This window comes from Cherax quadricarinatus, chromosome 64 (assembly GCF_038502225.1).
Source record: "Cherax quadricarinatus isolate ZL_2023a chromosome 64, ASM3850222v1, whole genome shotgun sequence".
In the NCBI taxonomy this organism is placed as follows: Eukaryota; Metazoa; Arthropoda; class Malacostraca; order Decapoda; family Parastacidae; genus Cherax; species Cherax quadricarinatus.
This window is the reverse complement of record NC_091355.1, coordinates 21863439-21877814: the sequence shown is the minus strand read 5'-3', so window position 1 is coordinate 21877814 and position 14376 is coordinate 21863439. Positions and strand designations below refer to the sequence as shown.

General features: G+C 40.0%; 1 protein-coding gene, 1 long non-coding RNA gene and 1 pseudogene across 2 annotated transcripts in view; 1 reads left to right on the top strand and 2 right to left on the bottom strand.

The window, feature by feature from the left end:
- LOC138854618 (uncharacterized) overlaps nucleotides 1–14376 on the top strand; it is a 225688-nt gene that overhangs the window by 44186 nt on the left and 167126 nt on the right. The gene's annotated exons all lie outside the window — the stretch shown is intronic.
- The window catches only part of LOC138854617 (cytochrome c oxidase subunit 2-like), a 222773-nt pseudogene that overhangs the window by 52490 nt on the left and 155907 nt on the right, over nucleotides 1–14376 (bottom strand).
- The window catches only part of LOC138854612 (organic cation transporter protein-like), a 154214-nt gene that overhangs the window by 104410 nt on the left and 35428 nt on the right, over nucleotides 1–14376 (bottom strand). Inside the window, exon 3 of the mRNA XM_070098815.1 lies at nucleotides 8208–8340. Within this exon, the coding sequence (XP_069954916.1) occupies nucleotides 8208–8340 (133 nt within the window). The remainder of the gene's footprint in view (nucleotides 1–8207; nucleotides 8341–14376) is intronic.

Sequence of the window (14376 nt, the reverse complement as noted above, 5' to 3'; positions counted from 1 at the left end):
CTAGTGCAATTGTTCTTGTTAACAACCTATATCAGACCCTAGTGCAATTGTTCTTGTTAACAACCTATATCAGACCCTAGTGCAATTGTTCTTGTTAACAACCTATATCAGACCCTAGTGCAATTGTTCTTGTTAACAACCTATATCAGACCCTAGTGCAATTGTTCTTGTTAACAACCTATATCAGACCCTAGTGCAATTGTTCTTGTTAACAACCTATATCAGACCCTAGTGCAATTGTTCTTGTTAACAACCTATATCAGACCCTAGTGCAACTGCAAGTACCATTTTAATTTGTATTTTTATATTATAAGTTTATACCTAGTTGTACTTTAGCTCATTCTAGCTCAATACTTAGACAACAATAAATTCATTATATTAGACCTTAGTGCAATTACAAGAGTGAGTCTGGTGCCACTTGTAATTTTTTTTTTTAGTATTAGTTTATACCTAGTTGTACATTAGCTCATTCTAGCACAACACATAGACAATATCAATTTCATTGTGTTTATTAGTGACTATACTCTATATGACCAAAGTGCTTTAGCGGTATACTTATCCAAACCTCCCATCACTACATAAATCAGTATTAGAACTCACCACATAATACAGGATATAAACAACCACTATTTAACCCTAAAAGATGGATGATCACGTTGACCCTGATCTAAACCTCCATAATCTAACACACAATCAAAACTTACTGGAAAGTAACTGCCTTTATTACACAGCATCACAAGCCAGCACTATCCTGAACACTGCTCAAAGTCTATCAGTTCTTAACTACAACATCAGGTCCTTAAGCATGATGACCTCCTGGCACTCCTTGAGTCACTAAAGACACCCTTCTCCTGCATTATTCTTACTGAGACCTGGCTTAAGCAGGACACATTAGATATCTACCCACTACCAGGATACACAGCAATCCACAACTGCAGACCATACCAAGTTGAGGGTGGTATTGCAATTTATTACTCTAACCAACTATCTTGTATTAGGACTAATTGCTTTAGTGATGAATATGGGGAATACATTTTTGCTAATTTTACTGTTAAAAACCTCAAGACGCCTATAACAATCGGTGCCATATACCGGATACCCCACACAAACATCCCAAACATCAGTGAGAATCTAAAGTCACTAATAACAAACAGACAAATGAACAAGCACCACATTCTCTTAGCTGGAGACTTCAATATCAACCTTGGCCTACCAGATGATCGGACTGTAACTGATTTCATCAACAATATGAACAACACACTTCTCATACCAACAAGAACTAAACCATCCAGGCTGACTGAGACAAGTGCAACCATAATAGACTACATATGGACCAATATACTAGCCCCCCTTAAATCAGGGATAATCACAGACAGCACTACTGACCACTGCCCAACCTTCCTCTTAACAAACATTAGTAAGCCACCACTCGAATACAACAAAGTTTCATTTAGACTCCATGACGAGGCCTCAATAAGGAATTTCACAGCAGACCTAGAGACTGTTGACTGGCCTACAGAATTCTCCAATGCCAATGGTATTGGCGATTGGACAGACATTTTTCTTAACAAAATACTTAGACTATACAACAAACATTGTCCTATAAAAACGAAACAGATCACGAATAAACGGCTTGGTTGCCCATGGCTAACGAGCAGCATTCTGAAATTTATTGATGAACACCAATATAAAAAGCAATATAGACAGGGCTTAATACACAAAATATTCTTAAACAATATTCAACAGTTCTCACCAAATTAATAAAGAAAGCCAAACAACTGTACTACTCCAGCAGATTCACTGACACAAGAGGAGATATAAAAAAAGACCTAGAAAACACTTTCCCAGATTCTAGGGACCCACAAACTGAAAAAAAAAACAAGAATATTGTTCTAACTAAACCTAATGAAACACCACTGCATCCCACTGATACAGCTAACAAGATAAGCGACTTCTTCTCAAACATAGGATCTAATCTCGCCAGTAAAATCCCATGTACCAGTGCCCGTGCCGGGGACTACCTAGATGGGAATTTCCCAAATTCCTTCTATCTTGTACCAACTGAGCCCACGGAAGTCACAGCGATCATAAAGTCACTTAAAAATAACTTGAGGAATCTGTCTCACATCCTGCCATTATTGTGCAAGCGAGCAGCCCATGTCCTTTCCCATGCTATTACATTACTTTTTAACAAGTCACTAGAAACTAGCACTTTCCCGACACTACTCAAGACAGCAAGGGTTACACCAATACATAAAGGTGGTGACCCTACAGATGTAAACAACTATAGGCCAATATCAAGCTTACCATTGCTATCCAAAATCTTCGAGAAACTCGTGCACAGAAGACTATATTCATTTATAACGTCACAAAACATACTCAACCCCTGCTAATTTGGATTCAGGAAAAATAAAAGCACTAATGAAGCAATTATGAAAATGCTAGACCTGCTTTACAAAGCATTGGAAAATAAGGAATATCCACTAGGAATTTTTATTGACCTAAGAAAAGCGTTTGACACAGTAGACCACGGCATCCTACTCCACAAACTTGGCCACTATGGTATAAGAGGCCATGTGCTTGCATATTTTAAATCCTACCTTTCTAATAGGAATCAGTATGTCACCATTAAAGACACAGCCTCATCAATACGGCCACTTGATACTGGAGTTCCGTAGGGAAGTGTCCTTGGACCCGTGGTCTTCTTCATTTACATCAATGATCTTCAAAACATATCCCAACACCTGAAACCCATTCTCTTTGCTGACGACACGACTTATGTCATCTTCCACCCAAATCTTGCCACCCTCAACACCATTGTTAACGAGGAGCTGCTCAAAATATCGACTTGGATGACAACCAATAAACTTACACTTAACACTGGCAAAACCTACTATATTATGTTTGGTAGCAGAGCAGGTGTTACGCAACTTAACATTAAGATCTACAACACTCTAATTACCAGACATAATGAGGGCAAATTCCTTGGCCTATACCTCGACAACCTAAATTTCAGCACCCATTCAAATTCAAACTTTATTCTCTATAAGTATTACAATGCTGAGTTTACAGAATTTGGTTATTGTGTGGTTTACATGTAGTAAAACAATAATTACAGAGTGTACCACTAAAACGCCTAGCATGGCTAGGCATTTCGGGCAGACTTATATTAAATCTTAGGTTGAAAATGTTACAGAATTATGAGATAAGTTGGTTTTATGGCTAAGTGACTAAATACTAGTTGTGAGTTTAGCAATGTGAATGCTTTTGTTTTGGCACTATACATAGTTTCAGTATTGGAGTATCACAGGCCAACTTTGGACTAGTTAAGATTCATTATTTTGAGATTGAGATTGATATTTCTGTTTATGGCCAAATGGGTGAGTGAGTGTAAGTGTGAACCACCAGGTGGTATTCGTATTATTAGTTGACAGGGTGTATTAGGGAGATAAGATGTTTTCTGATGGTAGTTTTGAAGGTGATGAATGTGTCTGCAGTTTTGGAATTTTCAGGTAGGGTGTTCCAGATTTTAGGGCCTTTGACATACATTGAATTTTTGTAAAGGTTTAGTCGGACACGGGGAATGTCATAGAGATGTTTGTGTCTGGTGATGTGCCTGTGGGTTCTGTCACAACTATCAAGAAAGCGTTTTAGGTCAAGGTTAATATTGGAATTTAAGGTCCTGAAGATGTAGATTGCACAGTAGTAAGTGCGGATGTACTGAACAGGGAGTAAATTTAGATCTATGAAGAGTGGGGGGGGGGGGTGTTGCCAGGGATGGGATTTAGTGATTATTCTTACTGCGGCTTTTTGTTGGGTTGTTATTGGCTTTAGGTGTGTTGCTGCAGTTGAACCCCAAGAAAAGATAGCATAGGTGAGGTATGGATATATAAGTGAATGGTAGGGTGTGAGAAGGGCAGTTTGCGGCACGTAGTATCGTATCTTGGAGAGGATCCCAACCGTTTTGGATACTTTTTTGGTTATGTGTTGGATATGGGTGCTGAAGTTCATAAGAAAAAAAGTATCCAAAACGGTGGGGATCCTCTCCAAGATGCGATACTACGTACCGCAAACTGCCCTTGTCACACTATACCATTCACTTATATATCCATACCTCACTTATGCTATCTGTGCTTGGGGTTCAACTGCAGCAACACACCTAAAGCCAATAATAACCCAACAAAAAGCCACAGTAAGAATAATCACTAAATCCCATCCCTGGCAACACACCCCCCCCACTCTTCATAGATCTAAATTTACTCCCTGTTCAGTACATCCGCACTTACTACTGTGCAATCTACATCTTCAGGACCTTAAATTCCAATATTAACCATGGCCTAAAACGCTTTCTTGATAGTTGTGACAGGATCCACAGGCATAACACCAGACAAAAACATCTCTATGACATTCCCCGTGTTCGACTAAACCTTTACAAAAATTCAATGTATTTCAAAGGACCTAAAATCTGGAACACCCTACCTGAAAACTCTAGAACTGCAGACACATTCATCACTTTCAAAACTACAGTTAGAAAACATCTTATATGCCTGATCCACCCCGACAACTAACTACATGATAACCACCTGGTGGTTCACAATTACACTCACTCACCCACTGACTATAAACCCAGAAATACTAATCTTAATCTTAAAATAATAAATCCTAACTAGTCATAAGTTTGCCTATGTTACTCAAATATAGACACCTTGTATTGTGCCAAAACAAAAGCATTCACATTGCTAAACTCACAAATTGTGATGCAGTCACCTAGCCTTAATACCATAATCTGTAAGGACTTAATGTTAAGAATTAATCTAAGTCTGCTCGAAATACCTAGCCATGCTAGGTGTCCTAGTGGCCCCCTCTGTAATTAGTATTTTATAACATGTAAACCACAAAATACCCAAAACCTGTAAACCCCACATTGTAACCCTTATAGAGAATAAACTTGAATTATTATTATCACCAACTGCTGTTATTCTGGCATCATGCCAGAGGTACTTGCAAGCAAGCCTAAGGAGGAGTGCTAGGCACATGGCACATACGGGCTGGCAGGTATAATAAAATCGAAAAAATTAAAAAAAAAAAAAACTGAGTTAAGGTTTCGTAAATATACTTCATCAATATGAAAACTTTTTGGCGTAAATCTCAGATTCGTATGGTGTTTCTACAACGAATTATAGTCACTACAACATTTCATGGGATGACGCCAGAGTTAGCATATTCCTGCGGGTGAATGAATTTTCGGCATTACACACACACACACACACACACACACACACATCAACAGCAGCAGCAGCCAACATGGTTTCAGGGACGGGAAATCCTGTGTCACAAACCTACTGGAGTTCTATGACATGGTGACAGCAGTAAGACAAGAGAGAGAAGGGTGGGTAGATTAGTGCAAAAACTGGAGGACTAAGCAGGGATAACAAGGAAGGCACTACAGTGGATCAAGGAATACTTGTCAGGAAGACAGCAGCGAGTCATGGTACGTGGCGAGGTGTCAGAGTGGGCACCTGTGACCAGCAGGGTCCCACAGGGGTCAGTCCTAGGACCAGTGCAGTTTTTGGTATTTGTGAACGACATGACGGAAGGAATACACTCCGAAGTGTCCCTGTTTGCAGATGACGTGAAGTTGATGAGAAGAATTCATTCGATCAAAGACCAGGCAGAACTACAAAGGGATCTGGACAGGCTGCAGACCTGGTCCAGCAATTGGCTCCTGGAGCTCAACCCCACCAAGTGCAAAGTCATGAAGATTGGGGAAGGGCAAAGAAAACCGCAGACAGAGTACAGTCTAGGGGGCCAGCGACTACTAACCTCACTCAAGGAAAAAGATCTTGGGGTGAGTATAACACCAGGCACATCTGAAGTGCACATCATCCAAATCACTGCTGCAGCATGTGGGCGTCTAGCAAACCTCAGAACAGCATTCCGACATCTTAATAAGGAATCGTTCAGGACCCTGTACACCGTGTACGTTAGGCCCATATTGAAGTATGAGGCACCAGTTTGGAACCCCACACCTAGCCAAGCATGTAAAGAAACTATAGAAAGTGCAAAGGTTTGCAACAAGATTAGTCCCAGATCTAAGAGGTATGTCCTATGAGGAGAGGTTAAGGGAAATCAACCTGACGACACTGGAGGACAGGAGAGATAGGGGGACATGATAACGACATACAAAATACTGAGAGGAATAGACAAGATGAACAAAGACAGGATATTCCAGAGATGGGACACAGCAACAAGGGGGGACAGTTGGAAGTTGAAGACACAGATGAATCACAGGGATGTTAGGAAGTATTTCTTTAGCCACAGAGTAGTCGGGAAGTGGAATAGTTTGGGAAGTGATGTAGTGGAGGCAGGACCTATACATAGCTTTAAGCAGAGGTATGATAGAGCTCAAGATTCAGGGAGAGTGACCTAGTAGCGGTGAAGAGGCGGGGCCAAGAGCTGGGACACCTTACCTGCAACCTCAACTAAGCGAGAACAACTAGGTGAATACACACACACATGTGTATATATATATATATATATATATATATATATATATATATATATATATATATATATATATATATATATATATATATATATGTCGTGCCGAATAAGCAGAACTTGCGATCTTGGCTTAAATAGCAATGTTCATCTTGCCATATAGGACAAGTGAAAATTTGTGTATGCAATAATTTCCCCAAAATCATTCTGAACCTAACGAAAAAAATATATTTGATTGTGTTTGTTTAGTACTAAATTATTGTAAACGTATTTAAAATATATTAAGTTGGGTTAGACTAAAATGAATTGTTCTTCTTATAATAAGGTTAGGTAAGTTTTCTAAGAATCTTTTGGTGCAAAATTAAAAATTTTTACATTAACATAAATGAAAAAATATATCTTTAAACCTATAAGAGAAAATTTCAGAAAGGACTTAATTTTGAATGAGTTCTTGTTAATTGACCAGTTTTACATATTCGGCACGACACACACACACACACACACACACATATATATATACATATATATATATATATATATATATATATATATATATATATATATATATATATATATATATATATATAGGTATAGGTTGGTAGACAGCAACCGCCCAGGGAGGTACTACCGTAAGTGAGTGTAAAACGAAAGCCTGTAATTGTTTTACATATGGTAGGATTGCTGGTGTCCTTTTTTCTGTCTCATGAACATGCATAGGTACGTCTTGCTACTTCTACTTACACTTAGGTCACACTACACATACATGTACAAGCACATATATACACACCCCTCTGGGTTTTCTTCTATTTTCTTTCTAGTTCTTATTCTTGTTTATTTCCTCTTATCTCCATGGGGAAGTGGAACAGAATTCTTCCTCCGTAAGCCATGCGTGTTGTAAGAGGCGACTAAAATGCCGGGAGCAAGGGGCTAGTAACCTCTTCTCCTGTATATATTACTAAATGTAAAAGGAGAAACTTTCGTTTTTCCTTTTGGGCCACCCCGCCTCGGTGGGATACGGCCGGTGTGTTGAAAGAAGAAATATATATATATATATATATATGTATATATATGCAATAAGATCACAGTAAACAGGTGATTTCAGAATATGCAAAACAACCACTCTGAAAGAATAGAGATATTCCAAGAGCTTTCGTGACTACTCACATTATCAAGGAACTATGATAATGTGAGTAGTAACGAAAGCGCTTGGAATTTCTCTATTCTTTCAGAGTGGTTGTTTTGCATATATATATATATATATATATATATATATATATATATATATATATATATATATATATATATATATATATATATATATATATATATATATATATATATATATATATATATATATATATATCCCCTGACATATTAAAATCACCAGTGAAATCATTTCAAACTTGGAATTATGGCAGACAATGGAGATGCCAGAAGTGATGTAGACGACTTAACAGAGCAAATATGTCTCATGGCTTTATAAAATGTCCTATGTTTATGTTACTATTGATCATTTAATTATTTATCTTTCACATGTCTTCCAAAATATTATACACATGATAAATAACATAGATCAAAATACAGAGACCCAAATGATTAAAAACTGTTATTCTGAGGAGTGGTGGACGACCGAGCGCTATAGCTATGTAACAATAAGGTTATTACATCAGTCTGTTTACATTGAAAGTAACTCAAAGGCTAATTACCTCCATGTTGTGATCATCCAGCAGATGTCTGGGTACCTCTACATTATTGACTCTGGCAATTCTCTGTATAATCTTCTTTGCTTCGTCATAACGACCCTGGACGACCAACCATCGAACACTCTCTGGCAATAAACTATTCAAAAACAAAATTTTTATTTATAAGATAATGAAAACTATGGTAATATGTGTTATATAATTATTCTCCATGAGCTGCATCAACCTCAGGGTTGATACAGCTAATGGTGAATGAGAAATAATAAATTTTCATCCACAGAATGGGACGGCAAGAATACCGTAACTTTAACTCAAATTGGATTTACTTTTATCCAGTATACCATTACTGAGCTGAATCTCAGAGTGAAGATATGAAAACTTGTAAGATTCCCACTTTGGCAGTCACTCTTGACACAGATAACACAAAACTGCTCAACTCCTGTCCTTACAAATAACTCTTGGCTATTTGTAAGGGCAGACTCATGAAATGAATTTGTCACTTGTAAAAATACCTTTTACGATGTTAATAGGTACACAGTCTGTCACAGTATAATTACTTCCTAGAAACCAAACCGTTATGTGAAACAGATTAACACAGCCTTCAATCCCATGTTTAACACAGCCCTCAAGGACATATTTATCAGAAAACGTTTCGATCCTGGGACCTTGATCACTTCTAACATACAGAGGTTCAAAGACGTAATATATAGGCGGAGAGTGAGGTGTGAGTGATGCATGGTGACCTGAAGATGCCATGTTGGGATGAGGACGGGTAGACGATGAGATCATGTGACTTCTGTGTTGCTGGGTTGGTGGTGCTTTGCCTGCTTGAGTATCATGTATGCTATTTTTTAGAAATTTTATGGTTTCCAGCGATTAGCGAAGCTTCTAGACACCGTCGGCGTCTGAGGTCTGGTTTGGTGAGAACGAGTTGTGCCTCATCCCGGTTCATCAAATGCCCTGTGGAGTCTGTGGAGGACAAAGCCGTACCTTTAATCATCTCTGTAACAGGCTCTTCGATGCTCGTTCAGGCGGACCACAAGATCTCTGCCTGTTTCGCCTACATATTTCTTGGGACAGAATCCACAGTGGATGGTGTAGACGCCTGCTGTAGAAGTTAGAGGTGTGGGGCTGCGTTTTGTAGTGAGGTCTTTGACAGATGACGTGTTTATGGTGGAAACGTTTATGTTACTCTTAGCAAGTGCCCGGCGAGTATTCGTGACATTACCTTATGGGAGCACTATGAACTGCTTAGAGGGCTCTTCAATGGGCGGTTTGTTGAGGATAGCTTGAGCCTTGAGTCTGCAATTTCCGATGAATAAACATGGAAACTGAAGACTTGTGTTATGTAAATATATTCTTCTTCAATAAAACAAGGGCTGGAGATGTGAAGAGCTCTCAAGAAGAAGCCAATCGTCCATGTTGGTAGATTTTCTATACACTTTAAAGAGAAGTTTGTCACTGTCGGGAGATCTGCACAGGAGGACGTCGAGGAAAGGAAGTTTGTCATCCTTTTCGAGTTTAAATGTAAATTTTATTGATGGCTCGGCTGCATTGATCTTGGTGAGAAGGGCCTGGATATTGAGACGTCTCGGATAGAAAACTAATATACCATCAACGTATCTTAGCCAGGTAACGGTGTTGGGAATGAGGGTACTTAATTTCTGTCTCCAGGTTTTTCATGAAGAGGTTGGCAAGCACAGCACTGAGCGGGCTGCCCATTGCCATCCCAAAGCACTGTTTGTAACAGTTGTCTTGACACCAGAAGAAGTTGAAATTAACACAGAGATCCACTAGACTGATGAAATCTAGAAGCGGTAAATGGAGGTCATGGTTTTCAGTGAGCCTCTGTCTCAGAATGTTTACTGCAGCGTCAGTAGGAACGTTGGTAAAGAGGGCTGTGACATCGAAGGAAGCCATTCTTTTGTTATTAGCATTCAGGATGGATATTCGGGAGAGAAGGTCACCTGTGTACTTGAGGTGGGCTTGACTGATGGTGCCCAGAAGTGCTGAAAGGTATTTGGCATGGTGGCCAGCTAATCTGTGTGGTGCACTCCTTATGCCCAAAGCTTATGTGTCTTAGAAAGGCCATACAGGCGTGCTGGTTTTCGGTTGACCTGGTATAAGTTTAAGTAGTTTCTTATCTTGTTCTGATTTTCGTAAGATGCTACGAATCTTCTGAAGAATAGTTTGGGTGCTTTTAAGTAACACTGATTCTGACAGGCTGGTATGTGTTGGCATCACTGAGGAGATTTAAAACTTTATTGTTATAGTCAACAGTGTCCGGTAACACCACACCACCCCCTTTGCCAGAGGTGGTAATGATGATATCATCGTTGTTAGCCAAATCCCTGAGTGTTTGGATGTATCTTCTGGGAATGACCGGTCTTGAAGGCTCAGTGCAGCAGTGATAATTCCTTGAATTCGGAGTCCCCAAAAGGTTGATTCTTGGTTATCATGTCCACCAGATGATGTTTCTTGTCGATCCGAGATTGCAGTTCATAGTGCTCCCATGTGGTTATGTTGCCACGATTACTCGCCGGGCACTTGCTAAGAGTAACATCAACATTTCCACTATAAACACATCTATCTAAGACCTCACTATGAAACGCAGCCCCACACCTCTAACTTCGGCAACAGGTGTCTACACCATGCACCATGGATTTTGTCCCATGAACTATGTAGGCGAAACAGGTCCGCCTGGACGAGCATCGAAGTGCCTGTAACAGACACAATTTAAGGTACGCCTGTGTCCTCCACAGAGGCTCCACGGGGCATTTGATGAACCGGGATGAGGCACAACTCGTTCTCACCGAACCAGTCCTTAGACTCCGATGGTGTCTAGAAGCCTCGCTAATCGCTGTCACCGACACAATAGACTGTAACTCTGGAAACCACAAAATTTCTAAAACATTAGCATACATGCAGGCAAAGCACCACCTACCCAGCAACACATGAGTCATATATAACGTCTTTCAACCTGTGTGTGTTAGACGTGATCAACGTCCCAGGACAGAAACGTTATCTGAGTAATATGCTCTAGTGTTTGCTTATGTGTTTTTCTAAACAAGCTTGTCGGTATTTATTACCAAGGTTTATACCAGGGTTTAAAATACTCACTGGTGCATGCCATAACTCCACATATTAATACGAGCTAACAGCAAAAATTTACACAGTACAAAATGCAGTCTTTCCACAAGACTAAAATTCACTCGATTATCACTTATTATGAAATCAACAAATGCATATAATTTGTGTGTTCATGTTGGCCTAATTGAGCCCAACTTTCTTAATTCACTGTAATCAATTAGATGGGCTAAATCTTAGCCTAACTTGTATAACACATTCTCTGCTGAGACGTTGTGCTGAGCGGTTGTCAGCTGCTTCTCCTCAGTCCCGACACCTGTTGGAGGAATTCTTTACATCATCAACAATGGTGACTGCGTTTCGCCGGCGTGTTAATACTGTTTGTATTCAACTAACACAGGGCTCTATCACCAGCGAATCAATAAATGTGTTAATGCCAGCAATCATTCATACACAGGGCCAGATTAAGAAGTCTCCGGGCCCTAGGCTATTCAGATTGGCGGGGCCCCTTTGAGTTACGGGTAAGCGAAGCGACCCCTTCCAGCTTTGGGGTCGGTGTGAGCCTGTTTAAGGTCTAATTAAATACATTCTGGCTATTTAGATTAAATTTAATAGGGAAAGTACATCAAGACAACCAAAACCATTTACCAACAGCCATTATAACTATCTTGTTAAATCATGCATTTTAAAGAGAATAAACTCAGGACAGCATAGTATTACTAGATTAGGCTATTAAAGTAGTGACATCATGTACCTATTATATTCAGCATAACCACTACAGCACTATTATTCCCTTTATAAATCACTGACCATTATTGTTATCATTGCATCATGCATAAGACTATCAAATCATATAAACTCAAGAAAGTAAAGAATTGTTTATATTCACAGGCACTTCTTAAATAAACTTTTTTCTGGATTTCATATTGGCAAAATCATCAATTATATTCTGAAAATCAATATTTCTTGTTAGATCAGACTCAATGGTCAACAAGGCTAGGTTACACAATTTGTCTTGGCTCACTGTTGAACGGAGCTGGTTTTTCACTCTTTTCAAAACAGAAAATGGACGTTCTCCTTCACAGTTAGTAGCTGGAAGTGTTAGGTAAAGGCGATATACTATGTCAACATTAGGGAAGGTTTCTGAGATACCTGCATTTCTTAAATGTTTCAAAGCGGCTGAGGGCGCACATTTTTCAGGTGGAGCTTTAATATGATTCATATACAGTCCCAAAGCACACAGAGTAAGGCCAATTCAAAATCTTCCAATTCGCAACTTGAAAACTAAGCATTTGCGACGGAAGTGATGTAGAACATCAATCAATTGAGATCTGTTATTGAAATGATAAAGACTTAAAGACAGGACAAAGTGCTTTTAAAACCTACAAACGGAAGTCAGTTTGCATTTTTAGGTTTTTCTTTATAGTATTTTTACCAAAAATGCGTCTTTACTGGTCCATGCGTCTTTACTGGTCCATGCATCTTTACTGGTCAAGTAACCCTATCAGGTACCTCCCTTAACATTTAGAGGCAAAAAACAAACATTTATCCATACACATCAATGTCTATCAACAACACTTCAGTTAATTTGTCACAGTGCAAGTCTAGATAACATGTAATTACTACAGAAAATTGGAGAGGAATCTCCCATACTCACCCATTAGTGGGAAAACACAGCTGTTCTGATGTAAACAAAGGCGTGTTGAGTGTTGCCATCTATGGTTAGGTTTATTTATTTTTATTTTATTTTATTTCATTATTTATTTTTGTTTTGATTAATTTTTAAAAATCAATTTTACTCTCCAAACACTTGAACTTTTTAGGTAGGGACCCCTTTGCACTTGCACCATGTGCACAGTCTTCGATGAGCCCCTGAACCCCTTGGACCATGGGGCCCCCAAATGCGCAGGGTCCTAGGCAAATGCCTAGTTTGCCTATGCGGTAATCCAGCCCTGTTCATACATATGGCATTCAGCGTGAATCCTTGTGTGGCGTCGCCTTGAATGGAACTTCACAGATCTTTGTCAAGTTTTGTGACACTCAGATTTACTTGAAGATTGTGACCCAGTACCAGGATATAAGTAAGCAAGTCACCCCAGCAGTTTCTGTCCAGTTGCATGACGTTTCACAATACTATACGTGAGTACGTGAGCGAAACGTGCCTTTTGAGGCCAACGAAGTTGATATACGTGACGTTTTTGAACTTTATGGGAAGATCCACCTGGTCACCATGGGTAGGTGGTCTGACGGCCACTATGCTGGTCTTCAGGAGGGGTCACTTACATAGAAAATGTCCCTGCATCAGCCAATTCCGTCGTACGTACACCTCAAGGATTTTTGTTCCCAGGTGTACGTTACGTATCCTGGACAGAGAAGAACTTGCCACCTCTGCGGCACTTTGGATCACATAGCAGCTCAATGTGTTTAGCGCCAGCCGCCCTCAGGGCGTGGTCGTCGTCCTGACGGTGAGGTACCCCATCAGGCTCTGGAAGAGGAGGTTGTCGAGAACTCGCCGCGTCTGACATCATAGAGTGCTGAGGTTGATCGGGCCTTGCTACTAGAGTCATCTTGTGTGACTCTACCTGGGACTGCCTCCCTTGACGAGGTGGAACATGTGAACAGTGAAATCTCTCTAGCAAGAGAGGCAGGTGATATGGAGGCCGACATTGTATCTGCGTTGAGTGACCTATTAATATCGCACAAGTCTGATTCTGTGCCATGTTCTGATGAGGTGAGATTACGTGTAGATGATGCTGATCAGATACATAAAGTGCGAGATTTGGAAAGTTCGAGAGTTCATACTGTTAAGGCAGAAATTCACAAGGAGAACACTCCAAGTACTGACATGTCTGAAGATGCTGTTTCTAGGAAGCGTGTGGCTACCCCGTCCGACTCCAATGATGTCTTGACCCCTGGACAACGTTCAGGGAAGAAGATGTGGTCGGAAATCACGGGTGGGGGGAGGCCGCGCAAGTCCAGAACAGCAGGTAATATCACGGGGATTGCCAAAGGTGCGGGAAGTGCCTTGGGTGTTTGCTGACGCAAAGAGAAAAAGGGAGTGGTAGCCCCTAGAGGAAAGCCATCTTTA